The 27,604-nt window shown below is 32.4% G+C and overlaps 1 protein-coding gene across 1 annotated transcript; it reads left to right on the forward strand.

The window, feature by feature from the left end:
- The first annotated feature begins 366 nt into the window (after positions 1-366).
- LOC143059669 (putative proline--tRNA ligase, mitochondrial) lies at positions 367-18,360 on the forward strand. The gene is made up of 10 exons (XM_076233211.1): positions 367-449; positions 2,089-2,161; positions 2,951-3,058; positions 11,384-11,477; positions 12,310-12,341; positions 12,942-13,009; positions 13,743-13,822; positions 14,215-14,350; positions 14,806-14,985; positions 18,228-18,360. The coding sequence occupies exons 1-10, from the start codon at positions 402-404 to the stop codon at positions 18,336-18,338; spliced, it is 930 nt and encodes a 309-aa protein (XP_076089326.1). The 5' UTR covers positions 367-401; the 3' UTR covers positions 18,339-18,360.
- The last annotated feature ends 9,244 nt before the right edge of the window (positions 18,361-27,604 follow it).

Here is a 27,604-nt window from a genome sequence, read left to right on the forward strand (position 1 = left end):
TGGAGAGTTGGTCTCATTGGCACTCACACCACATCTTCCTATATCTATATACATATACATACGAAAATTAAATCGTTAAGTCCACAATCAAATGGCAAAATCAAATGACAAAACACATCAAACATATAATGGACAACAACATATATGTGACAAGAAAATAAATTTGAAGTTGGAAGAAGGTACATACACATAACATTAAGAAATTTTTTCAAGAGTACTTATACTAATGCAAGAACAAGTTTAACAATCTAAACTATATATCAAACAGTTTGAGCCAAAATGATATTTTTAGTTTTATAAAAAATATTTATTTTATTTTTAGATTAATGAAGAATTAAATAGAATATATAATTTTCTATTTTTAGACACACGAAGAATTGGTAACAGACCTGATATCAAAGATGGGGAATAATTTATCGTATAAAAAATTACCAGTCAAATTATATCAGGTAATCTATTGTAATATTATTAATTCGTATATTTTAACAAATTTGATTCGTTTAGGGATAGTCACATGTTAAACTATATATTCGAAGGTAGAGAGAAAACGGCGGATAGCAAAAAGCATATTGCACGGTTATTTTTAGAATACCTAAAAACCGATATACTTTGTGATGTCATGTAATGAATTCAGGATATTGTTTAAAGTTTTGAAACAAATGATATCTGCGATCGATTATTTGACGAAAAAAAATCTTCAAATACATAAGATGTCCAAAAAGAAGAGTAAATGAAATAACAACTAATATTTTGTTATTGTCAAGGAGACAATATAATATCTATAAAGTTCCAACAAACCTAAATGACGATTTTGATACAAACATGGTCGGAAATTAATAATACAACAAATATAGCCTTTGTATGAGGTCAATACAGGATATATCGACCTAAAGAAGTATATCGACCTCGGACTTCGTCCTCAGTCAATATACTTCTTTCAGGTCAATATATCCTTGTATCGACCTCATACAAAGGCTATATTTGTATGGTATTTATTTATCATACAAAAAATTACCAGTCAAATTATATCAGGTAATCTATTGTAGTATTAATTTATCATATATATATAGATTATAACATGACATTTTTCATATCAAACCCCTTATCAGGCCTAGGTCATGATATCAGCCAGAGGGCCGACAACCTCTAGGGATGATTTTGACTACGGGGTGATAAGGGGTCTGACATGAAAAATGACATGTTATGTTCTTTTTATCATATACTTCAACAGAAGACATACAGACAAAAACTATTTTAAAACTTTGAAAAAATGCTTTTGTTGTAATATTTGTTTTGCATTTTTCAATAATATATTTTTCTGATTCCTAATATTTTTTTGTATGTAACCTTGTTATGTTTTACACAAAGAAATGTACCAGTGAGGTATATTTTCTGGAATTTTCAGAATGATGTTGAAATGTCATCAGATAATGTTACAGCAAAGCATGCGATAATAACCAGAAGCAGTTATTATGAAACTTAAACAGTTGCTATAAACCAGAAGGTTGATAACAAAAGTCATATCACACGGCTAAGGCAATTCTTCAAATTTAATGAATAAATATATGTACAAATAAGTTTTATCATGGGGTACAATTACACCATTATTTTCTTTAAGTATACCTGTCTGTCTGTCTGTCTGTCTGTCTGTCTGTCTGATCAAGAAGTTAGAAGAGTTATGGTCCTTGAACTTGGATATTTCACTCAATATTTCACTCAAATAATCAGTTTTCTGCACTATTTTTTTCATGCTTGGAGATATTGATTTGGTGGTTGGTAAATAGTTCTATCATGACAAGTTACAGATTAAGTTCTATTTTTTCCGATTTTAAATGATTTTGTGCACAGCTATGGTCCTTAGACTTAAAACCTGAAGATTTAAGGAAGATTTTAAACCCATTTGACCTCAAAGAGTAAACAAGGACTCACAAAACCAAAGGACATTTACATCAACAGTTATAAATAATAAATAAGAAACAACACGAACTCCACTAAAAACTGGGATGAAATCAGGTGCTCAGGGAGGGTAAGCATTTCGTTCATCGTATAGTATACATAAAAGTAAAATGTATAATCTACTCTTTACAGATATCCAGAAAATTTAGAGATGAAATGCATCCTAGGCATGGACTTTTGAGGAGTAGAGAATTTGAAATGAAAGGTAATATTTCTCCGTTTACCAAGCTTACAAAATATTTTTTTTTTTTTTACAGCTGATATTAGAAATACTATTCACCATAAACTCATAAATGATTATGAAACAAAATATGCTTCAAATGCTTGCATCTAATTATCATTTAAAACTTCTTTGAAAAGAGGTAGGCTACGAACAAGAACATCTTTTGAAGGCTTACACTTTTAGTTAATCGTGTTTCAGTAATTAAATCACCTGTGTACCGTCAAAGCAAACATTTTTATAAGCAGGACAGCCGAACAGTAAGTTACTAAGTACATTTTCTATGGATGTTTAGTAATTAATTGATTAGATTATTGCCAGTTTTACAACGATAGTCCAGGCAGTAAATTAACTATCGATTATGGTATAAAATTCCTGGGACTCTTATCTAGGCTAAGATAATAATGTTGAGGGTCTTACTTCCATAGCACAACCACCAACAATGCGTTACATATGTTTTATTTTGCATTTCTATTTTGTAGATGTTTATTCTGAGCAAGTACTCAAGTATTGCTCGGTAAATCTCACTAGTACTTGATTAGTATATCTTCACCAAGTTGACATCCCTTGTATTAAGTACGAAAAATAATATCATTATAAACTGAATATGCTGACTTGTCATGTTGAAGTTTGACAAGCCATTATCAGACTTAGTACCAGTAAGTACCAGTAATTTGTAGATAAAATATATTTTAAATAAACTTGTAGGAATAATCTATTTTAAGTGTAGGTTTTTGTATTTAGTGTTCTACATCATCTATTGTCTATTTATAGATTTATATACCTTTGACACAACAGAGGAAAATGCTAAAAAAACATATGAAGAAGTTTGTCAAGTTTATGAAAATATTTTCAACAGACTTGGACTACAATTCAAAAAAGGTAAATATAATTAAAGAGACATTAACTCTAAAAATGTTCATCTGGTGAAGAAGTAAAATTGGTGCCTTTGAATTAATTAAGGCTGAAGTTTGGTGAAATTAAGTTAATGAGACAGCAACTAAAAATATTAAAGTAAAAATGCAAGAACCTTGAAACATGCAAATATCCTTTATAAGTCATTAGAAATATATATATGGCTTGAAAGAGATACTAAGCTTGCTTAGTGGATTAAATGAATTAATGTTTAAGTGGAGGAAAAAAAATAAAAAATAAAACTAAATGAAACAAAAAATAAGTTAGTTTCAAACAAAACGTTGAGTGTCACTGATATATTTATGAACAAATTTAAAAATAGCAATATTCATATCATATGAAAATAATCTGTTTCCAAAAAGTATTAATTCAATATTTATATCAACATTATCAGCAATGGAGTTAATGGAATCAAGAAGGATCTGTCTTACATCATTGTACTTAGGGCAAATGAAAAAGAAATGTTTGTTATCCTCAACAGGGTGATTACAGTTTGCACAAAAAGTGTTCTCGGATAAGAATTGATTAAACAGATGAGATTTTAGGTTGCTAGCATTATTTCTGAGTTGACAATGACTTATATTAAGTTTCCTTATCCCATAGTTGAAGGGTTTAAATATATCATCAGTCCTATAAAACTTATCCAGTCCATTTCTAAATATACCCAAACTTGGGGATTTTTGTAAACTCAAAGGAAGACTGTTCCAAAGTCTTATAGTGGAAGGAATGAAACTATTGAAATAAGAGCTAGTTCTAGCAAGAGGCGGATGAAAAGTGTTATTTTCATTCCTCAAAGTATAAGGGGTTTGTCTGGGAAGATATGGCTGGACTAACTCATATAAGTATGCAGGTGTCATCCCATTTAATATTTTATAGAATAGTACAAGCTTATGTTTATTACGTCTATTCTCCAGAGTTTCTAAACCTAATTCAATATAAAGTTTTTGCAGTGGCGGATCCAGAAATTTTCATAAGTGGGGGCCCACTGACTGACCTAAGAGGGGGCCCGCTCCAGTCACGCTTCAGTGATTCCCTATATAAGCAACCAATTTTTTTCCCAAAAAGGGGGGGCCCGGGCCCCCTGGGCCCCCCCTCTAAATCCGCCTCTGTTTTGTCTGGAGGAATTACGTCGTAAACCTGTAATTATTCTAGCAGCTTCTATCTGAATATTTTCAAGAAGCTCAGACTCGTGCTGGGAGCAATTGCCCCATACAACATCCCCATACTCTAATATAGGTCTAATAAAAGCATAATAAATACGTATAAGTGAACTCCTATCTAATAAATGCTTAACTTGACGAAGCACAGATAGACGAGAGCATGCTTTTTATACGCCCGTCAAAATTTTGACGGGATGTATTATGGTATACAAATGTCCGGTGTTCGTCCGCCTGTCCGTCTGTCCGGCGTAAACATGTCGCACCGTAACTTGAGAACGACTTATCAATATTTCATGAAACTTAATATAGTTGTTTCTTATGATGGTCAAATGATCTGTATACTTTTTGGTGAAAATAAGATTTAAACTGTTTGAGTTAAGGCACTTTATAACTAAAACAGGGATGTGTTTTTTTCACATGTCGCACTGTATCTCAAAAACAATTCTTGATTATGACTTAAAACTTTAAACACTTCTTAGTTATATTAATCTCAATATCTGTATACTTTTTGGTGATGATTCAAAATGTCATTTTTGAGTTATTGAGTATTTTGTAAAAAAGGGGGAGGGTTTTTTTACATGTCGCACCATATCTCAAAAACTATTTATGACTATTGCTTAAAACTTTACACATGTCTTTGTTATATTAATCTCAATATCTGTATACTTTTTGGTGATGATTCAAAATTTCATTTTTGAGTTATTAGTATTTTGTAAAAAAAGGGGGAGGGTTTTTTTTACATGTTGTGCCGTATCTCAAAAACGATTTATGATTATTGCTTAAAACTTTACACACTTCTTTGTTCTATTAATCTAAAGATCTGTATACTTTTTTGTGATTATTCAAAATTTTATTTTTGAGTTATTGAGTATTTTGTAAAACAGGGGAGGGTTTTTTACATGTCGCGCCGTATCTCAAAAATAAGTTATGATTATTGCTTAAAACTTTACACACTTCTTTGATATATTAATCTAAAGATCTGTATACTTTTTGGTTTTGATTCAAAATTTTATTTTGGTAATATTTAGTTTTTGTAAAAAAAAACCAGGGTGGGGGGTTTCACATGTCCCGCCGTGTCTCTAAAACAATATATGGTTATTGCTTAAAACTTTCTCATAAACTATTTATGATTATTGCATAAGACTTCCACATAAGACGTCGGGCGTATCATGCGCTCATGGCGCAGCTGTTTATTTATAAATAATATCAAGATGTGAGTTCCATGAAGCTGATGACTGAAATGTTATCCCAAGATGACAGTGAATATTTATTTTCTCTACCTCTTCCCCATTTATCCCAAAAAATACAGGTGGGTGTTCCCTTTCCCTTCTTGAAATTACAATATTTTTAGTTTTCTTAGAGTTAAATTGAACAGCCCATGATTTTGCCCAATTTGAGATAACATCCAAGTCATCAGTCAAAGAAGCAGCTGCTACAGCAGGATCATCATCTACTATAACAAATAAAGAGGTGTCATCTGCAAAAAGTCTAATATCATTAGAAATGTCATTTACTATATCATTTATATAAATAAGAAACAGAAAGGGTCCTAAAACTGATCCCTGGGGGACACCTGCATGTATACTTCTTAGAGTTGACGATAAACCTTCTGAAACGACCTATTGTTGACGATCTGAAAGATAGCTTTCTATCCAAGATAAGAGCTGATCATTTATGCCAGATTGTTTAAGTTTAAATAAAAGTCCTTTATGCCAAACTTTATCGAAAGCTCTAGATACATCACAAAATACAAACCTTACATCCCTCCCACTATCCATATTACTAATAATTTTATGATATATTTCAATTAACTGATTAACAGTAGAGTCACCTGGCTGGAAACCAGATTGAAACTTTGACAAAAGGTTGTTACTTCTCATATAATTATATAAATGTTTAAATAGAACTTTTTCCATAATCTTACAAACAATACTAGTAACAGATATTGGACGATAGTTAAGAGCTGAATGTGGACTACCTTTTCCTTTAAAAATAGGATTAACATGTGCAATTTTCCATAACAGTGGAACCTGTTTAACTGATAGAGACATATTAAATAACTTAGTTAGGGGTCATCCATAATTGTCAACCATTTTCCAAAGTGTACAAAACGTACACTTGGGGGGAGGGGGTTAAAAAATCAACATTTTTACTGTACGCTTTTTTTTTTATTTCTGGAATTTTTTTCGTTTCCGCTTTATTACAGCAATGAAGCCATTTATCATCTATGCGTTTGAAAATAACGTGAAATTGTACATTATCAAAACAACAAAATGGTATCTTTATACTCTTTATTCTGACGAAACACAAGCATCACAGATACATGTAGATGTCATCAAATAAAACAGTCAGATACATGTATGTTTTAGTTTATTTTCAATGCAAATTTCTATATTAAACTAAACTATAATAGACAGGATCTTCTTTTTATTAAGAATGATTGATTCTTGTCTTGAAATCTGAAATGGTTGATGTACACTTTTTGAGGGAGGGTGGGGGGTCTGAAAAAGTGTACGTTTTGTACACTTTGGAAAATGGTTGACAATTATGGATGACCCCTTAATGGTTTAGAAATAAAGCTAGCAACCTCTTTTAAAATTCTAGGACTGATACCGTCAGGTCCAGCTGGTTTGTTAACATTCAAGATTTTTAACTGATCTAAAATTTCTTTCTCAGTGATGACAAATTTAATTAAATGACATGGAGGAGGCTCGTTAATATCCGGAATTTCTGGTTCTGTATCAATATTAGCTATATTAGCAAAATGATTGTTCAGGATCTCTGATTTATCCAATGGATGAATAAAAATTTGGCCATCGTGTTCCAAAAAAGGGGGGGACTCTTTATTTTTAGTAAAATTTGATACAGACTTAGCAATGCGCCACCATTTACCAGGAGGAATATTTTTGTCAATAAGTTGAGATGTCAGTTTGCACTTATAATCTTCTTTTGCCTTTCTAACTAAGCTGATAATTTCATTACGAATTTCTCTAAACTTTTTCCAGTGATCTGGATTATTTGAAGTTTTCGCTTTGTGGTGAATTCTATTACGATGTCTTATCTTGTTTCTTATTAAGTTGTTCATAAAAGGTTTATCATTTGGTCTTACTGTAATAGTTTTAGTAGGTATATATCTATTTACAGTACTTTCGAATGTTCTGACAAAGTTCATATAAACATCATTTATATTATTTGAATTAAAAACAACATCATCCCAGTCAGTATCATTCAACTGGTTTTTAAGACCTTCGTAATCTTCACGCTTAAAATCACGAATTTGTCTTTTAAACGAGTGTTGTTTAAAAGTTTTAAATGAAATTTCAACTGAAACAGGAGAATGAGAACTGCATATCGGTGTAAGAACAGTTACTGATTTAATTAAGTTCTTGCGATTAGTCACACATAAATCAATACAAGTTCCAGTTTGGGTTGTAAAGTTGGTAGGCTCCCAAACAACATTTTCTATTAAGTTTAAACGGTTAAGTAACTTTTTAAAAGAGTTACTTGTGTTTGACATCATATCACAATTGAAATCACCACAAAGGAAAATTGGCAAATTACAATCAAATTACAATCTAAAACTGAGGATGAATATATCAAACTATTACTTAATAACAAGTGTAGAAAAACACTTAGATTAATATCATATTTTATTAATCAATCATTTGAATTAAGGAAAAATTTCCTTATAAATGAGTAATATGAACAATTTGAAGCTATAACATACAATATACTTATGTCAGTAGTCTTTTCTTACAAATTAACCTATATATATTGATATTTATAACTGCACATTTCATTGTTCGAAATGTGCCCAATGATATGCTATGTAGTATTTATTGTTTAATTGCTGCATCATTACTATTTGTATACTAGTTGTATGGGCTGTTGCCAATTATTGTAATTGAGTTTGTGCCAATAAAATATTTGTATTTATTTGTATCAAGTGCTTTATCTTCTGACTCATTAAATAAGTCCCATATATTAGAATTAGAGTTAGGAGGCCGGTATAAAACACCAACTAAAAATTTTTCATTACTATAATTCCTCACTTCAACCCAAGGCAACTCAAGATTGCTTACAGATATGTCATTCTGTATAATAAAATGTAGACTATTTTTCACATAAATGGTCACACCTCCACCATGTCTATTTCTATCTAACCTAATAGGCTTATGAAACCCATTTAATTTAATTTGGTCATCGGTAATTGACTTGTCAAGATGAGATTCTGATATACAAATAATGTCATACTCATGTAGTTCATTGTTAATGAGATCTAACTTAGGAAGTAAGCTACACACATTATTGTGTACTATTTTCAAATTCTTTTTGTTACTCTGATCTGGACCTGGATTTTGCTCAATTCCAGCAACCAGTAACAAAAACTGTATAATATTACTGAGGAAAAAATCATTTTTTATGATTATAGGGAGGATTATTTTGTGATTAATATTATAGTTTACAAATTTACAGATTAATGTTAAAAACATTGATCAGTCAAAACTATCAAAACTTATAATGAATATATAGTGAAACATAAGCACATGATGTACACTTTGGACAGATCTTCGAAACCAAAAGCTGGCATATGCATTGATTAACAGGACACTCAAAACTAGACGAGATAAAGTACAAAACAAAACATACATGTACATAACATATATACAATAGGAAAACATTGATAAATAACAAATGTTAACGATATCAATTATCACTTATATTGTGATACTGTTGAAATTTTTTTAGCAAGGTCTGTGTCCATGCAATAATTTTTGTTTTAGAGTTACAAAGATGTGGGCAGTAATTGTAAATTGTGAGACTGTGAAATGTAGAAAACAAAACAAAAGAAAAATAAATAAGTTAAAGTAGGATACTATTTAGCTTGCATTTCAGACAAAAATTGAATAATGCGCAGTGATATTGACTAGACTAATCTATAGAATATATGCTAGACAGAAATTTGTAAACTCGACTTAAATTTCAATTTACGAGTGTAGAAGTGAGAAACATATTTATATTCTCTATGTTTTAGATTCTGGTAATACTATAGTTATGATTATAAATATATGGGACACCCTTTACTATTGCAACCATTTGTCAGTTGTTTTTGTGTAAATCTCATGTGTAAAACTAGTTACCTATGGATATAAATAATAAAAATTTTATGTTTACAAATCTGCAAGCAAACCGGAAATATGAGTTTTCAAAAATTAAACCAAATACGTAGGAAACGTATATTTTCTGGAAAATAAGTATGAAATAAAAATACTTTTGAGTGGTATGAGAGACAAAGAGACAGAATGTCAACCCAAGGTTCACATTTGTGTTATAAACAAAAAATAATGATAAATGAACAGGAATTATATAAAAACACATATTTGAAACAAATATTGAAAGCATGTTATTGTTCAAAGTGATTTACACACATTTTATTTTTTCAGTTTTTTGGCTATGTCGTCAAATATTTCGAACCGATGTCTAGTTCCTTCCTCGTCTGATCCATATACATGACCATTAAAATACCACGAGCTTATAATATTTTCATATTTAGGAGACCCTGGTTGAGTTTTGTAATATCATCACCAATTCTAACTTTGAGCGCTTCGTTTATGCTCTTTTTTTTACGCAGAAGTGTAATTTTGGTATCCATTCTAAGAAATTTTATGAGAATTGGTCTTGGACTCCCTTCTTTCCCTGGTATTCTGTGCATTGCAACAATTTCTGACGGGTTGATATCTAATTTGACTTTGTTCTTTAGTTCGTTAAGAAGAGAATGTGGTAGGTCTTAATTTTGATTTTCTGGCAATTGGTATATTTTCACATTTTTCTTACGTGAGTATTGTTCGTTCCAGTTACCAAGCCGAACACTTTCAGTTGCTTTCCTGTTGTTTTCATCAACGACATCCCTCATTTTTCTAAGATCTGAATGCAGACTAGCATTTTTTTCCAGCAGATTCCCATTTTCAAACTCAATAGTGTTTAATTTGTCATGTAGATGAGATATTTTGGAATCGTAATTGGTTTTCAATTTATCGACTTCTGACTTGACTTCCGTCATTATCTCTTTTTTAATTTGTTTTTTCAGGTTTTCGGACAATTGTTTAAATATCTCTGTGACAATCTCTGTCAGGTCAGATTTTTCGGGACATTTTTCAGGGACTGCTTGATTTCATAAAGTTCGTTTTCTATACAAATACTATGGTCCGAGGAACTGGAGAGACAAGAGTGGAGACGCTTGGCTGGATTTGTGATATTATGTTTATCTCCTGTTTTCTCTAAAAATGCTGATTCCTCGGAATTATTGGTGTTTTTGGCTGACAGTTTATCAACTTTAACAGTAGAAATGAAACTGGTTATTTGTTGTTGTTGTTGTTGTGACATATTTCATTAGGTGATTTAAACGTTTGAAAGTTCACTTATGTGTACACCAATATGTAAACATTGACTAATTACTACTCACTCGGTCGTCAATTTTATAACTCGTAATTTAAACTGCAATCTTTATAATTATAGTTCTGTTTTTTTTAATACATTAATTCCAATCAATTAGTAGTAACATCGATGTAACAGAAAAGACGTAAAGAATATCTCTTAATGCATAAAAACACAAAACTCTGTGCAACAAATTCACATCAAACCTTCATGGGCGCCATCTTTCTTTTCTTTTCATATTGATATTAGGAGACACCAAATAATAGTGCATGCTATTCTTAGTGTTCATTAAAACTTTTGTACATAATAAGATAAAACTAGAGGCTCTAAAGAGCCTGTGTAGCTCACCTTGGTCTATGTGCATACTCAACAAAGAACACACTCCAACATTGCAATTAAAACAAAAAATTCTGTTTTGTAGATATTGTATTGCTGATCATTCGGTTAGATAAGTTTCTCTCTTTCTCCGTTAGTTTTTGCTCAAAACACAATAGAGAGTCAAAAAATCTTTTCAAGGGCAATCACTCTTTAACAGTCTGCTAACAGTATTTGCAGAATTTGACTTGTTAGTAGAAATTGCCTTGCTGATCATATAAATTATTTAAACAATTTATTCATTTATCATAACTTTTACCATATCAGGCAAAAGGAAAAGTAATGATAAAAATCGTAAGTATATATATATTTATTTTTGTAGTAATTGGTGCAACAGGTAATATTGGCGGGAAACTTTCACATGAATTTCTCCTGCAATCAGACATTGGAGAAGATACCATTAAAGTCTGTAATAGGTAAGTGTTAATTGGTTCAAAATTAAACTTGTTTTTATTTCATCAAAAATTGAATTTTTGAGGTTCTTTGATATGCTGAATCTAACTGTGTATTTAGATTTTTAATTTTGGGTCCCATTTTCAAATTGATCTACTTTAGGGTCTAAAGGGTCCTAAATTAAACTTAGTTTGATTTTTACAAAAATTGAATTCTTGGGGTTCGTTGATATGCTGAATCTAAGCATGTATTTAGATTTTTTGATTTTGGGCCCAGTTTTCAAGTTGATCCAAATTAGGGTCCAAGATTAAACTTTGTTTGATTTCTTCAAAAATTGAATTCTTGGGATTCTTTGATATGCTGAATCAATCCATGTATTTAGATTTTGGATATTGGACAATAATAGGTAAATTTAATTTTTTTAAGTTCATTAGACCACATTGATTCTGTGTCAGAAACCTATGCTGTGTCAAATATTTAATCTCAATCCAAATTCAGAGATGTATCAAGCTTGAATGTTGTGTCCATACGGGTCCCAATTTTTCTACTTCTACGGTTGTATCAAGCTGCACCCTGCGGAGCATTTTATTGTGTTTAGACTTCTACATTTGTATATGTGTTCAGCCTTCTACAAGTGTATTCACTATCTTTTTGGGAAAAAAAAATAGTATTGTATAAACACGTCCTCTACAGAATAAAATGTCATGTCAATTCTGTTGGTTTCGATTGCACGAAAAACATAAATGTGAATCTGATTTGCTAACTGTAAAATAGCTTTTTCTGTTCTTAAGATTCATTGCCTAATCTTTTCATGTATGTTTTAGTTGTAAGATATATATATTAACTTTTTTACAGCTGTCAGTATGGAAGAAATATTGAAGTTGAAGGTTTGTACTTTTTCTTGTTTTTTTTTCTAACATGTAATAAATATATAAGTTAAAGTTTAATTACTTTTAAAAGACAATAAATATCTGAGATTTTTCAGTTTGAATCATAACAAATACAAGCTTCATAATACACTACACTGTGTAGAATTTGTACCATAGATATAGAGCTGCTGGCTACCTCTGATGCCAGGTATTAAATGTGCTTCAATTTTGAATTATTTTTTGTATATAATACACATTTTTCTTTTAGCTAGTTAAATTTGTAAAAATAAGAACTTAAAAAAGTTGCTTGATTATTTTAAATTGAATTGAACTGAGGGAAATAGGCAGGAGATTTATCTAGTTAAGAAATAAACTAGATAGGTATTTAGTTTCACTAATAAACTTATACCTTATTTTAAATGTCTTTCAAGTTTTCAATTATATGTTAAGATTTTGCATTTTATTTTCAGTTTTTTAGAGCAATATATTTTTAATAGAATTGCAAGAGTTTTTATTTTTCTTTAGTTTATACATAATGTGTTTTTATTTCATCAGTATTGTATTGCAGATCCTTTAGTTTATATATCCTGTGCTTATTTTATCAGTATTGTATTGCAGACCCTACAGTAAGGGAGAACAAGTGTCCCAGTTGTGGAAGTGAGTTGGATAAAATGTCTGCTATTGAGGTATTACTTAAATCTTTAAAAGTAAACAAAAATCTTTTGCAACTCAGATTTAAAAAACATTGCTGAAAATTTAAAACTTATGCCATATACACCTTAATTAATTATTGCTCTTTAATGATGATCCCCTTGATGCTGGTACTTACTAAATAAAATACTTGTGTTTGTTTTTTCTCAACTGCATTTGTGTATTTAGATTTTAGATATTGTTTTCTTATCAGTAAAGTCCATTTTCAAAATCTTAAGCTCTTTGACCAAATTCATTGTTGGTCAGAAACCTATGCTGTGTTAAGTATTCAATTACAATCTAAATCCAGATCTGTATCAAGCTTAAATGCAGTGTCCCTACTTGCCCTCACTGTTAAGGAATTGACCTCTAGGGACGTATCAAGCTGTGCCTGCAGAGTATTTAATTGTGTTATAAGTGACAAACATTGGCTTATAAGATCTTATAAATATGGACTAGATAGTTGAAGCATAGAGTGGAGATATGTTTTCGAAAACAAATTATGCAGCATTTTAATAACAGTAAACTAATATCATACAATCATATTAATTAAATCCATATTTGGGATAAAATTGACAACAAAAGTTATCTGGCCATTAGAGATATGTTTCATGGATGTGTAGATGAATAAAAACCTGAGTTATATATATAAATTATTTTGTATCATCAGTGTCTGTGAAAATACTGAAAGTTGTTATAAATCTCTTAGAATTACTTTTATTAATTCAGGTTGGACATTCCTTTTTATTGGGCACAAAGTATTCAGAAATTTTAGGATCAACTTACAAAGACAAAAATGCCAAAAATATGTGAGTATGTATGTAAAATGTGAGGAATAGATCTCTGAAAATAATTGTTGTGGCAAAATATGGATGAATTTTCTATAAAAAAGATATTAGTACTAAAAATTAAATATTTACAGGAACAAATGAATTGATTAATATGAAAATAAGGAGATGAGCTATAATTTCCAATGAAACAACATCTTTCACCAAAGAATGTGGATTTAAGCAACTGAGGTAACTGTATGACCTTCAACAATGTGCAAAACCCTTACCATATAGTCAGTTGTAAAGGGCTCCAATATTTATAATCTATGATTTATGACTGAAAAATTAACTAATCGTTATAGACAGCATTTAAATACAGACTTCTGACTGACTTTTGATATGTGTTACAAAATGTGTTATGTTATTTTTAGAGTTACACAGATGGGATGGTATGGTTTAGGAGTAACCAGAATTCTACAGGCTGGTATAGAAGTATTATCTGATGATGAAGCCATTCGATGGCCAAAAATAATATCACCATACCAGATTTGTATTATTCCTCAGATGGTAAGTCTTTATTTCTCTTTCTATGTCCAACAACACATGACAATCAGAACAAAACATGACACTTATAAAAACATGACAATCATAACAACACATGACACTTAATAATAATTAAGAAATAATTGATACAATCATAACACATGAGAATTGTAATAAAACACTTGTAAAACATATTACAATTATAACAACATATGACAATTGTAACAACACATGACAATTATAGCAAAACATTGTTATGAAATTCAAAAAATTGAATGATAAGCAAAAACCTAATTTATATAGACTTGTATGCAGACTGGCAAAACAATAAAATCTTATATCCATAAAAGAATACAATTTCTCCTCAATTCACCTATAATTAGTACCAACAAACATAAAGTAATACACAGAAATAGGTAATTTAAATTTTTACCATGGATACTGTTATATCAAGTATATCTTAATGTTCTTTGTTGTAGAAAGGTTATATGGAAGAGAAGTTCATGGAGCTATCTAACAATCTGTATGATGAATTAGTTACTGTCCCAAACCTCTGTGGGGAAGTGGTCATTGATGACAGGACTAGATTTACTGTTGGTAACAGGTTGGCCCAGGCAAACAGATTAGGATATCCTTACGTTGTAGTTATTGGAAAAAGTGTAAGTAATGATAGGAAATATGTAAATTGCTTCTTAAGGGAGAAATAATCACTTTGGGAAGAAAGCCAGACACTACATGTCATGGTTCAAAAAGGTCTACTGAAAAGTACTCCATCATAAGAAACTGAAGTGTTAAGAATCAGATTAAAACTAACAGTCCTCTGGAACAGTACGAAATTATAAAAAGAGTTAATAGCTACCTATTATCTTGATCTTGTTTGCCATAATTTGGAAGAGAATAAAATTGATAATGGCAATGGGGAATGTGTCAAAGAGACAACAATCCAACCACAGAATAGAAAACTAATATTGAATAAAAGTGACACTATTTAAAATCTCTGTTCTCTAATAACTATACACCTTTCTACAATAGAATTTAATAACACTGATATTAGCAGCTCACTAATAGTAAACTATATAGGTAACATATATTAGCAGCTCCCTAATAGTAAACTATAGGTAACATATATTAGCAGCTCCCTAATAGTAAACTATAGGTAACATATATTAGCAACTCACTCATAGTAAACTATAGGTTAAACATATATAAGCAACTCACTAATAGTAAACTATAGGTAACATATATTAGCAGCTCACTAATAGTAAACTATAGGTAACATATATTAGCAACTCACTAATAGTAAACTATAGGTAACATATATTAGCAACTCACTAATAGTAAACTATAGGTAACATATATTAGCAACTCACTAATAGTAAATATAGGTAACATATATTAGCAACTCACTAATAGTAAACTATAGGTAACATATATTAGCAACTCACTAATAGTAAACTATATAGGTAACATATATTAGCAGCTCCCTAATAGTAAACTATAGGTAACATATATAAGCAACTCACTAATAGTAAACTATATAGGTAACATATATTAGCAACTCACTAATAGTAAACTACAGGTAACATATATAAGCAACTCACTAATAGTAAACTATAGGTAACATATATTAGCAACTCACTAATAGTAAACTATAGGTAACATATATTAGCAACTCACTAATAGTAAACTATAGGTAACATATATTAGCAACTCACTAATAGTAAACTATAGGTAACATATATTAGCAACTCACTAATAGTAAACTACAGGTAACATATATTAGCAACTCACTAATAGTAAACTATAGGTAACATATATTAGCAACTCACTAATAGTAAACTATAGGTAGCATATATTAGCAACTCACTAATAGTAAACTATAGGTAACATATATAAGCAACTCACTAATAGTAAACTATAAGTAACATATATTAGCAACTCACTAATAGTAAACTATAGGTAACATATATTAGCAACTCACTAATAGTAAACTATAGGTAACATATATTAGCAACTCACTAATAGTAAACTATAGGTAACATATATTAGCAACTCACTAATAGTAAACTACAGGTAACATATATTAGCAACTCACTAATAGTAAACTATAGGTAACATATATTAGCAACTCACTAATAGTAAACTATAGATACCATATACTTGTATTGGTGTTTGTTATTGGTATATCGGATCATGGAAGTATTATATTGACAGGAACTACAACGATTAATTAGCATTTATTTATAACCCGGGTAGCCCCGTAGAAAAGATATGGAAACTGTCTAATTAGTACGCTGTCGTTAATTTCTTTTGTGACTATCTGCGATGCCGCGGTCATAAATTGACCAGAGATATTCTTATCAATCACGTGGTTTTTATCCAGACAGCTTAACAATATTACCTGTCGTAAAACACCTTTTCTTAATTTCAATCGCGTCGGTAGACCTTTATTCGTGAACAACTTCTTTAAACAAATCGACTGATGCATAAAAAATGAAAATCGGCCCAGAATTAATTATTCTACAACGATTTGAAATAGTGAGTGACATTATTTTATTAGTTTGTGGGTGAAGTTTAAATCGCGATTAAGGTGTGTTCCGGTTACCGCCGGTTAACAATAAATATATTTGATAAATATTAAAACTGTGAAGTTTAGAGTAATATATATGGTTAAGTTACTGGATAATCCTGGAAAGTAGAAATTTCCAGTTTACAATACGAAAATTAATCGAGCAAGTACCAATCAATAAAATACAGCAGAGGAAAAGAGAGATATAACTACGTTATAAGCTATTTATATAATTCATTTCTGTCCCCTAAAATATGTTATCACTATCCGACCAAATGAAACCGTCCAAATGATACTGGTAAATATTATTGAACAGTCGCACAAGAATTTGTATAATGTCACTATACAAATTCTTGAATCGCAGTACTAAAAACAAATTTCAACACATCGGGGTTCAGCTGAACATTTGTATATACCAACCAATGATCTTAACCTGGATTTAGAGCGAAGCTTAATAATTCCTACATTTATTAAAAATCTCTTTGATCTTTTGATTTTATCAGAACGATTATTTACAATCGTCTTAAATATGCAGGAAATGTGTGCCACTCAGTGGAGTAAACAGTAGGTATTATACATGTTATATAATCACAACTTGCGATATATATTACATATAGTCCAATTTCTACCGAAAAATAAATCAATAAAAATGGGGCATTTATTCAATAAATTTGTACAAATTTCCATCGTCAATGTGTTTTTCTATAGAATTAATGATGACTCGTATTAATCCATCAATCACTCAATCGGCACACATATGATGTAAGGTAACGGAATCTGCCGAGGTTTGCCGATTGCTGTTTCCTAAGAATTTATCACAACTTTCGATTTCTTCGTTTATTTCCGTAATCCCGAAAGCAACCGAGAATGACAATATTGTAGGGCACAACACGCTGGTATGTAAATAATGTGCCATGTTTCAAGCTAATTAACATGTCATTAAATTGCGCGCGGCATCGCAGATGAAACGTTTGAAGTCTGGTCGTAGTAGTTCCTGTCAATATAATACTTCCATGATCGGATGAAGAAGAATACAGTCACATGATATCTAATATTAACAAATGGTATATCCCAAAAGGTTGATGCCTCTTGTAAAAACCCTGTCATTCTAATGCTTTTGTGAGAAAAATTGATTATATAGGGATTAATCAAAACATGACTGGGGCCCCTCTTTAATAAAAATATTTGGATCTTCCACTGTTTAATGTAATATTGCGGTTGAGACAATCTTATACTTATCTTAAAATGTTAATTTGTTTCTTTATTCTTTATCTTGCTAATGATCTGTAAATTTATTTGATATTTAAAGATTTTTTTTAAATTTTATTTCAGGCCATTGATGAAGAACCTAAGTTTGAGCTACAGGACATTTATAACAAAACCACAGATTTTTTATCATCATCTCAAATTATTTCCAAACTTTCACATGTTAAAACTACATGACAATAAATGCATATTTTAATTAGGGCTTTGTTACAAAAGTTACTTTCCCCCATTTCTTTTCCTTTACTTTCAAATCATGGAAAGTACAAAATTTATATAACAATTTTCATTTTACTATTTTTAAAGTTGTAACAGATTTCAGAATTTGTAGCGAGACTTTAATATTATTGAGTTATTACAGTGTTCAAGTTGTTTTTGTGTCTTTTTGTTATTTTGACACATATGACATAGCTCTGTACTTAAACATCTTGCTATTGTGTTATTGTTCTATTATTATTTTTGTATTCTGGTCTTTTGAATTGTTAATGCTTTGTTCTACACCAACTTTCAATTAAACAATCATGCTCTTGTATGTCCTCAAAAAAAGTATTTATAAATGAGTGGAAAACTCTTAAGCTTGTGTAAAAGGTCAGCTGAATTATAATGCCATACTTTTTTGTTTCTTTGTTCCCCACCCTCTAGGAGTGAAGGATGTATAGCAATCACCACATCCTCCATTGATTGGAATTTTGCACACGCTTGTTGTCTTCTCTATGGTCGGGTTGTTGTCTCTTTGACGCATTCCTCATTTCCATTCTCAATTTTATTTTTTTGTGTTAGATAGCATCTCATTTTAAATATAATACTAGACTTTTTGTGTTAGATAGCATCTCATTTTAAATATAATACTAGACTTTTTGTGTTAGATAGCATCTCATTTTAAATATAATACTAGACTTTTTGTGTTAGATAGCATCTCATTTTAAATATAATACTAGACTTTTTGTGTTAGATAGCATCTCATTTTAAATATAATACTAGACTTTTTGTGTTAGATAGCATCTCATTTTAAATATAATACTAGACTTTTTGTGTCATTATACCTAACTCTACAAGTGAAGGCTATAAAGCTAGTGTGAGAGGGCACATTACTTACAATGCCATATTTATTGTTTCATTATACCCCCTCTAGGAGTGCAGGCTATAAAGCTAGTGTGAGAGAGCACATTACTTACAATGCCATATTTATTGTTTCATTATACCCCCTCTAGGAGTGCAGGCTATAAAGCGTGTGTGAGAGAGCACATTACTTACAATGCCATATTTATTGTTTCATTATACCCCCTCTAGGAGTGAAGGCTATAAAGCTAGTGTGAGAGGGCACATTACTTACAATGCCATATTTATTGTTTCATTATACCCCCTCTAGGAGTGCAGGCTATAAAGCTAGTGTGAGAGAGCACATTACTTACAATGCCATATTTATTGTTTCATTATACCCCCTCTAGGAGTGCAGGCTATAAAGCGTGTGTGAGAGAGCACATTACTTACAATGCCATATTTATTGTTTCATTATACCCCCTCTAGGAGTGCAGGCTATAAAGCTTGTGTGAGAGAGCACATTACTTACAATGCCATATTTATTGTTTCATTATACCCCCTCTAGGAGTGCAGGCTATAAAGCTAGTGTGAGAGGGCACATTACTTACAATGCCATATTTATTGTTTCATTATACCCCCTCTAGGAGTGCAGGCTATAAAGCTAGTGTGAGAGGGCACATTACTTACAATGCCATATTTATTGTTTCATTATACCCCCTCTAGGAGTGAAGGCTATAAAGCTTGTGTGTGTGAGAGGGCACATTACTTACAATGCCATATTTATTGTTTCATTATACCCCCTCTAGGAGTGCAGGCTATAAAGCTAGTGTGAGAGGGCACATTACTTACAATGCCATATTTATTGTTTCATTATACCCCCTCTAGGAGTGCAGGCTATAAAGCTAGTGTGAGAGAGCACATTACTTACAATGCCATATTTATTGTTTCATTATACCCCCTCTAGGAGTGCAGGCTATAAAGCTAGTGTGAGAGAGCACATTACTTACAATGCCATATTTATTGTTTCATTATACCCCCTCTAGGAGTGCAGGCTATAAAGCTTGTGTGAGAGAGCACATTACTTACAATGCCATATTTATTGTTTCATTATACCCCCTCTAGGAGTGCAGGCTATAAAGCGTGTGTGAGAGAGCACATTACTTACAATGCCATATTTATTGTTTCATTATACCCCCTCTAGGAGTGCAGGCTATAAAGCTTGTGTGAGAGAGCACATTACTTACAATGCCATATTTATTGTTTCATTATACCCCCTCTAGGAGTGCAGGCTATAAAGCTAGTGTGAGAGAGCACATTACTTACAATGCCATATTTATTGTTTCATTATACCCCCTCTAGGAGTGCAGGCTATAAAGCTAGTGTGAGAGAGCACATTACTTACAATGCCATATTTATTGTTTCATTATACCCCCTCTAGGAGTGCAGGCTATAAAGCGTGTGTGAGAGAGCACATTACTTACAATGCCATATTTATTGTTTCATTATACCCCCTCTAGGAGTGCAGGCTATAAAGCTAGTGTGAGAGGGCACATTACTTACAATGCCATATTTATTGTTTCATTATACCCCCTCTAGGAGTGCAGGCTATAAAGCGTGTGTGAGAGAGCACATTACTTACAATGCCATATTTATTGTTTCATTATACCCCCTCTAGGAGTGAAGGCTATAAAGCTAGTGTGAGAGAGCACATTACTTACAATGCCATATTTATTGTTTCATTATACCCCCTCTAGGAGTGCAGGCTATAAAGCTAGTGTGAGAGAGCACATTACTTACAATGCCATATTTATTGTTTCATTATACCCCCTCTAGGAGTGCAGGCTATAAAGCGTGTGTGAGAGAGCACATTACTTACAATGCCATATTTATTGTTTCATTATACCCCCTCTAGGAGTGCAGGCTATAAAGCTTGTGTGAGAGAGCACATTACTTACAATGCCATATTTATTGTTTCATTATACCCCCTCTAGGAGTGCAGGCTATAAAGCTAGTGTGAGAGGGCACATTACTTACAATGCCATATTTATTGTTTCATTATACCCCCTCTAGGAGTGCAGGCTATAAAGCTAGTGTGAGAGTGCACATTACTTACAATGCCATATTTACTGTTTCATTATACCCCCTCTAGGAGTGAAGGCTATAAAGCGTGTGTGAGAGAGCACATTACTTACAATGCCATATTTATTGTTTCATTATACCCCCTCTAGGAGTGAAGGCTATAAAGCTAGTGTGAGAGAGCACATTACTTACAATGCCATATTTATTGTTTCATTATACCCCCTCTAGGAGTGCAGGCTATAAAGCGTGTGTGAGAGAGCACATTACTTACAATGCCATATTTATTGTTTCATTATACCCCCTCTAGGAGTGAAGGCTATAAAGCGTGTGTGAGAGAGCACATTACTTACAATGCCATATTTATTGTTTCATTATACCCCCTCTAGGAGTGAAGGCTATAAAGCGTGTGTGAGAGAGCACATTACTTACAATGCCATATTTATTGTTTCATTATACCCCCTCTAGGAGTGAAGGCTATAAAGCTAGTGTGAGAGAGCACATTACTTACAATGCCATATTTATTGTTTCATTATACCCCCTCTAGGAGTGCAGGCTATAAAGCTAGTGTGAGAGGGCACATTACTTACAATGCCATATTTATTGTTTCATTATACCCCCTCTAGGAGTGCAGGCTATAAAGCTAGTGTGAGAGTGCACATTACTTACAATGCCATATTTACTGTTTCATTATACCCCCTCTAGGAGTGAAGGCTATAAAGCGTGTGTGAGAGAGCACATTACTTACAATGCCATATTTATTGTTTCATTATACCCCCTCTAGGAGTGAAGGCTATAAAGCTAGTGTGAGAGAGCACATTACTTACAATGCCATATTTATTGTTTCATTATACCCCCTCTAGGAGTGCAGGCTATAAAGCGTGTGTGAGAGAGCACATTACTTACAATGCCATATTTATTGTTTCATTATACCCCCTCTAGGAGTGAAGGCTATAAAGCGTGTGTGAGAGAGCACATTACTTACAATGCCATATTTATTGTTTCATTATACCCCCTCTAGGAGTGAAGGCTATAAAGCGTGTGTGAGAGAGCACATTACTTACAATGCCATATTTATTGTTTCATTATACCCCCTCTAGGAGTGAAGGCTATAAAGCTAGTGTGAGAGAGCACATTACTTACAATGCCATATTTATTGTTTCATTATACCCCCTCTAGGAGTGAAGGCTATAAAACGTGTGTGAGAGAGCACATTACTTACAATGCCATATTTATTGTTTCATTATACCCCCTCTAGGAGTGCAGGCTATAAAGCTAGTGTGAGAGGGAACATTACTTACAATGCCATATTTATTGTTTCATTATACCCCCTCTAGGAGTGAAGGCTATAAAGCGTGTGTGAGAGAGCACATTACTTACAATGCCATATTTATTGTTTCATTATACCCCCTCTAGGAGTGCAGGCTATAAAGCTAGTGTGAGAGGGCACATTACTTACAATGCCATATTTATTGTTTCATTATACCCCCTCTAGGAGTGCAGGCTATAAAGCTAGTGTGAGAGAGCACATTACTTACAATGCCATATTTATTGTTTCATTATACCCCCTCTAGGAGTGAAGGCTATAAAGCTAGTGTGAGAGGGCACATTACTTACAATGCCATATTTATTGTTTCATTATACCCCCTCTAGGAGTGCAGGCTATAAAGCTAGTGTGAGAGGGCACATTACTTACAATGCCATATTTATTGTTTCATTATACCCCCTCTAGGAGTGCAGGCTATAAAGCTTGTGTTAGAAGGCATCTCAATTATAGTGCAATACTTATGTTTCATTATACCCCCTCTAGGAGTGCAGGCTATAAAGCTGGTGTTAGAAGGCATCTCAATTATATTGTCAGACTTTTTGTTTCATTATACCCCACAAAAGGAGTACAGGCTATAAAGCTGGTGTTAGAAGGCATCTCAATTATATTGTCAGACTGACTTTTTGTTTCATTATACCCCACAAAAGGAGTGCAGGCTATAAAGCTGGTGTTAGAAGGCATCTCAATTATATTGTCAGACTTTTTGTTTTATTATACCCCACACAAGGAGTGCAGGCTATAAAGCTGGTGTTAGAAGGCATCTCAATCATAACGTCTGACTTTCTTTGTTTCATTATACCCCACACAAGGAGTGCAGGCTATAAAGCTGGTGTTAGAGGGCATCTCAATCATAACGTCTGACTTTCTTTGTTTCATCATACCCCACCCTAGAGATCATTTCATTTATAATGCCAGACTTTTAATTAAATCATACCCAACTCTCTAGCAGTGCAGGCTACACAACTAGTGTTAGAAGGCACCTCAATTATAACGTCTGACTTTCTTTGTTTCATCATACCCCACCCTAGAGATCATTTCATTTATAATGTCAGACTTTTAATTAAATCATACCCAACTCTCTAGCAGTGCAGGCTACACAACTAGTGTTAGAAGGCACCTCAATTATAATGCTAGACAATCTGTTTCATTATACCTCTCTCAAGAAGTACAGGCTATAAATATGGTGCTAGATATCACATCAATTATAATGTCTGACTTATTTCTTATATCCCCGCTGCGGCGGAGGGGGCCTTCAAATTTACCCTGTTCGTCCGTACATCTCAAAGTTTGTTTCCGTTCTATAAATTAAGTGTGCCTGAACCAAATTTTATGAAACTTATACACAATGCTCATTACCACAAAGCACAGATCATGTTTAAATTTTAGGCGTCACCTTAGGTATTCTAGAGGTATGCCCCTTTGCAAATATAAAAGTGTTTGGTTTCTGTTCTCTAATTTTAGTTTACCTTTAAGTTTACTTTATTTTGCCGTTATCAAATGTTAAGAAACTTGAACACAATGCTTATTACCACAAAATACAAATCAAGTTCAAATGTTGGGGGTGTCTCTTTAACTGTTTTTGAGTTATGCCCTTTTACAAATGACAAAATTCCTGAAATTAAAGTTTCCGTTCTCTTACTGAAATAGTTCTCAATCAAATTTTATGTGTGTCATTATGTTATTGACCCTGAAGTCATTTCAGTATTGATCTGGAAATCTTTTGAGGTTTATGGGTTTTTTGATTGCAGACAACTTCCTGCATTGTCAATTTAGTATGTTTTAAGAACTTTTAATGGTGTTTTATGTGTTGTTGATGTTGAATACACAGTCATTTCATTTTTCTTTAAGATATTTTCTTGTGATTTATGTGTTGTTGAATTGCTGACAATTGCCCCATGTTGTTATTTAAGTATACTTTAAGATATATCATGTGTTGTAAATTTTGTAGATGTTGATCACACAGTCATTTCAGTACTGACCGATATGTTTTTTACTTATGTTTTAATGTTTTGTTAGTTTTGACAGTCATGTATATACCATGTTATTGGACTTATGAATGTTGGTTACCCTCTTGTTAACTCTCTGTTATATACCCTGTTATTGTACTTATGAATGTTGGTTAACCTCTTGTTAACTCTCTGTTATATACCCTGTTATTGGACTTATGAATGTTGGTTACCCTCTTGTTAACTCTCTGTTATATACCCTGTTATTGGACTTATGAATGTTGGTTACCCTCTTGTTAACTCTCTGTTATATACCCTGTTATTGGACTTATGAATGTTGGTTACCCTCTTGTAAACTCTCTGTTATATACCCTGTTATTGGACTTATGAATGTTGGTTACCCTCTTGTTAACTCTCTGTTATATACCCTGTTATTGGACTTATGAATGTTGGTTACCCTCTTGTTAACTCTCTGTTATATATACCATGTTATTGGACTTATGAATGTTGGTTACCCTCTTGTTAACTCTCTGTTATATACCCTGTTATTGGACTTATGAATGTTGGTTCCCCTCTTGTTAACTCTCTGTTATATACCCTGTTATTGGACTTATGAATGTTGGTTCCCCTCTTGTTAACTCTCTGTTATATACCCTGTTATTGGACTTATGAATGTTGGTTCCCCTCTTGTTAACTCTCTGTTATATACCCTGTCATTGGACTTATGAATGTTGGTTCCCCTCTTGTTAACTCTCTGTTATATACCCTGTTATTGGACTTATGAATGTTGGTTCCCCTCTTGTTAACTCTCTGTTATATACCCTGTTATTGGACTTATGAATGTTGGTTACCCTCTTGTTAACTCTCTGTTATATATACCATGTTATTGGACTTATGAATGTTGGTTACCCTCTTGTTAACTCTCTGTTATATACCCTGTTATTGGACTTATGAATGTTGGTTCCCCTCTTGTTAACTCTCTGTTATATACCCTGTTATTGGACTTATGAATGTTGGTTCCCCTCTTGTTAACTCTCTGTTATATACCCTGTCATTGGACTTATGAATGTTGGTTCCCCTCTTGTTAACTCTCTGTTATATACCCTGTTATTGGACTTATGAATGTTGGTTCCCCTCTTGTTAACTCTCTGTTATATACCCTGTTATTGGACTTATGAATGTTGGTTCCCCTCTTGTTAACTCTCTGTTATATACCCTGTTATTGGACTTATGAATGTTGGTTCCCCTCTTTTAACTCTCTGTTATATACCATGTTATTGGACTTATGAATGTTGGTTCCCCTCTTGTTAACTCTCTGTTATATACCATGTTATTGGACTTATGAATGTTGGTTACCCTCTTGTTAACTCTCTGTTATATACCATGTTATTGGACTTATGAATGTTGGTAACCCTCTTGTTAACTCTCTGTTATATACCCTGTTATTGGACTTATGAATGTTGGTAACCCTCTTGTTAACTCTCTGTTATATACCCTGTTATTGGACTTATGAATGTTGGTTACCCTCTTGTTAACTCTCTGTTATATACCATGTTATTGGACTTATGAATGTTGGTTACCCTCTTGTTAACTCTCTGTTATATACCCTGTTATTGGACTTATGAATGTTGGTTACCCTCTTGTTAACTCTCTGTTATATACCCTGTTATTGGACTTATGAATGTTGGTTACCCTCTTGTTAACTCTCTGTTATATACCCTGTTATTGGACTTATGAATGTTGGTTACCCTCTTGTTAACTCTCTGTTAGACTTATGAATGTTGGTTACCCTCTTGTTAACTCTCTGTTATATACCATGTTATTGGACTTATGAATGTTGGTTACCCTCTTGTTAACTCTCTGTTATATACCCTGTTATTGGACTTATGAATGTTGGTTACCCTCTTGTTAACTCTCTGTTATATACCATGTTATTGGACTTATGAATGTTGGTTACCCTCTTGTTAACTCTCTGTTATATACCCTGTTATTGGACTTATGAATGTTGGTTACCCTCTTGTTAACTCTCTGCTATATACCATGTTATTGGACTTATGAATGTTGGTTACCCCATTGTTAACTCTCTGTTATATACCATGTTATTGGACTTATGAATGTTGGTTACCCTCTTGTTAACTCTCTGTTATATACCATGTTATTGGACGTATGAATGTTGGTTACCCTCTTGTTAACTCTCTGTTATATACCATGTTATTGGACTTATGAATGTTGGTTACCCCATTGTTAACTCTCTGTTATATACCATGTTATTGGACTTATGAATGTTGGTTACCCTCTTGTTAACTCTCTGTTATATACCATGTTATTGGACTTATGAATGTTGGTTACCCTCTTGTTAACTCTCTGTTATATACCATGTTATTGGACTTATGAATGTTGGTTACCCTCTTGTTAACTCTCTGTTATATACCATGTTATTGGACTTATGAATGTTGGTTACCCTCTTGTTAACTCTCTGTTATATACCATGTTATTGGACTTATGAATGTTGGTTACCCCCTTGTTAACTCTCTGTTATATACCATGTTATTGGACTTATGAATGTTGGTTACCCCCTTGTTAACTCTCTGTTATATACCATGTTATTGGACTTATGAATGTTGGTTACCCCCTTGTTAACTCTCTGTTATATACCATGTTATTGGACTTATGAATGTTGGTTACCCCCTTGTTAACTCTCTGTTATATACCCTGTTATTGGACTTATGAATGTTGGTTACCCTCTTGTTAACTCTCTGTTATATACCATGTTATTGGACTTATGAATGTTGGTTACCCTCTTGTTAACTCTCTGTTATATACCATGTTATTGGACTTATGAATGTTGGTTACCCTCTTGTTAACTCTCTGTTATATACCATGTTATTGGACTTATGAATGTTGGTTACCCCATTGTTAACTCTCTGTTATATACCATGTTATTGAACTTATGAATGTTGGTTACCCCCTTGTTAACTCTCTGTTATATACCCTGTTATTGGACTTATGAATGTTGGTTCCCCTCTTGTTAACTCTCTGTTATATACCCTGTTATT

The sequence above is a fragment of the Mytilus galloprovincialis genome, chromosome 1, assembly GCF_965363235.1.
Source record: "Mytilus galloprovincialis chromosome 1, xbMytGall1.hap1.1, whole genome shotgun sequence".
Taxonomy (NCBI): domain Eukaryota; kingdom Metazoa; phylum Mollusca; class Bivalvia; order Mytilida; family Mytilidae; genus Mytilus; species Mytilus galloprovincialis.

Bases quoted from the DNA above. Each gene is read 5' to 3' on its own strand.
- LOC143059669 (XM_076233211.1), top strand. From the start codon at position 402: ATGGGGAATAATTTATCGTATAAAAAATTACCAGTCAAATTATATCAG. The intron at 450-2,088 runs GTAATCTATTGT...TACTCTTTACAG, and splicing joins TACCAGTCAAATTATATCAG to ATATCCAGAAAATTTAGAGA. The intron at 13,823-14,214 runs GTGAGTATGTAT...TGTTATTTTTAG, and splicing joins GACAAAAATGCCAAAAATAT to AGTTACACAGATGGGATGGT.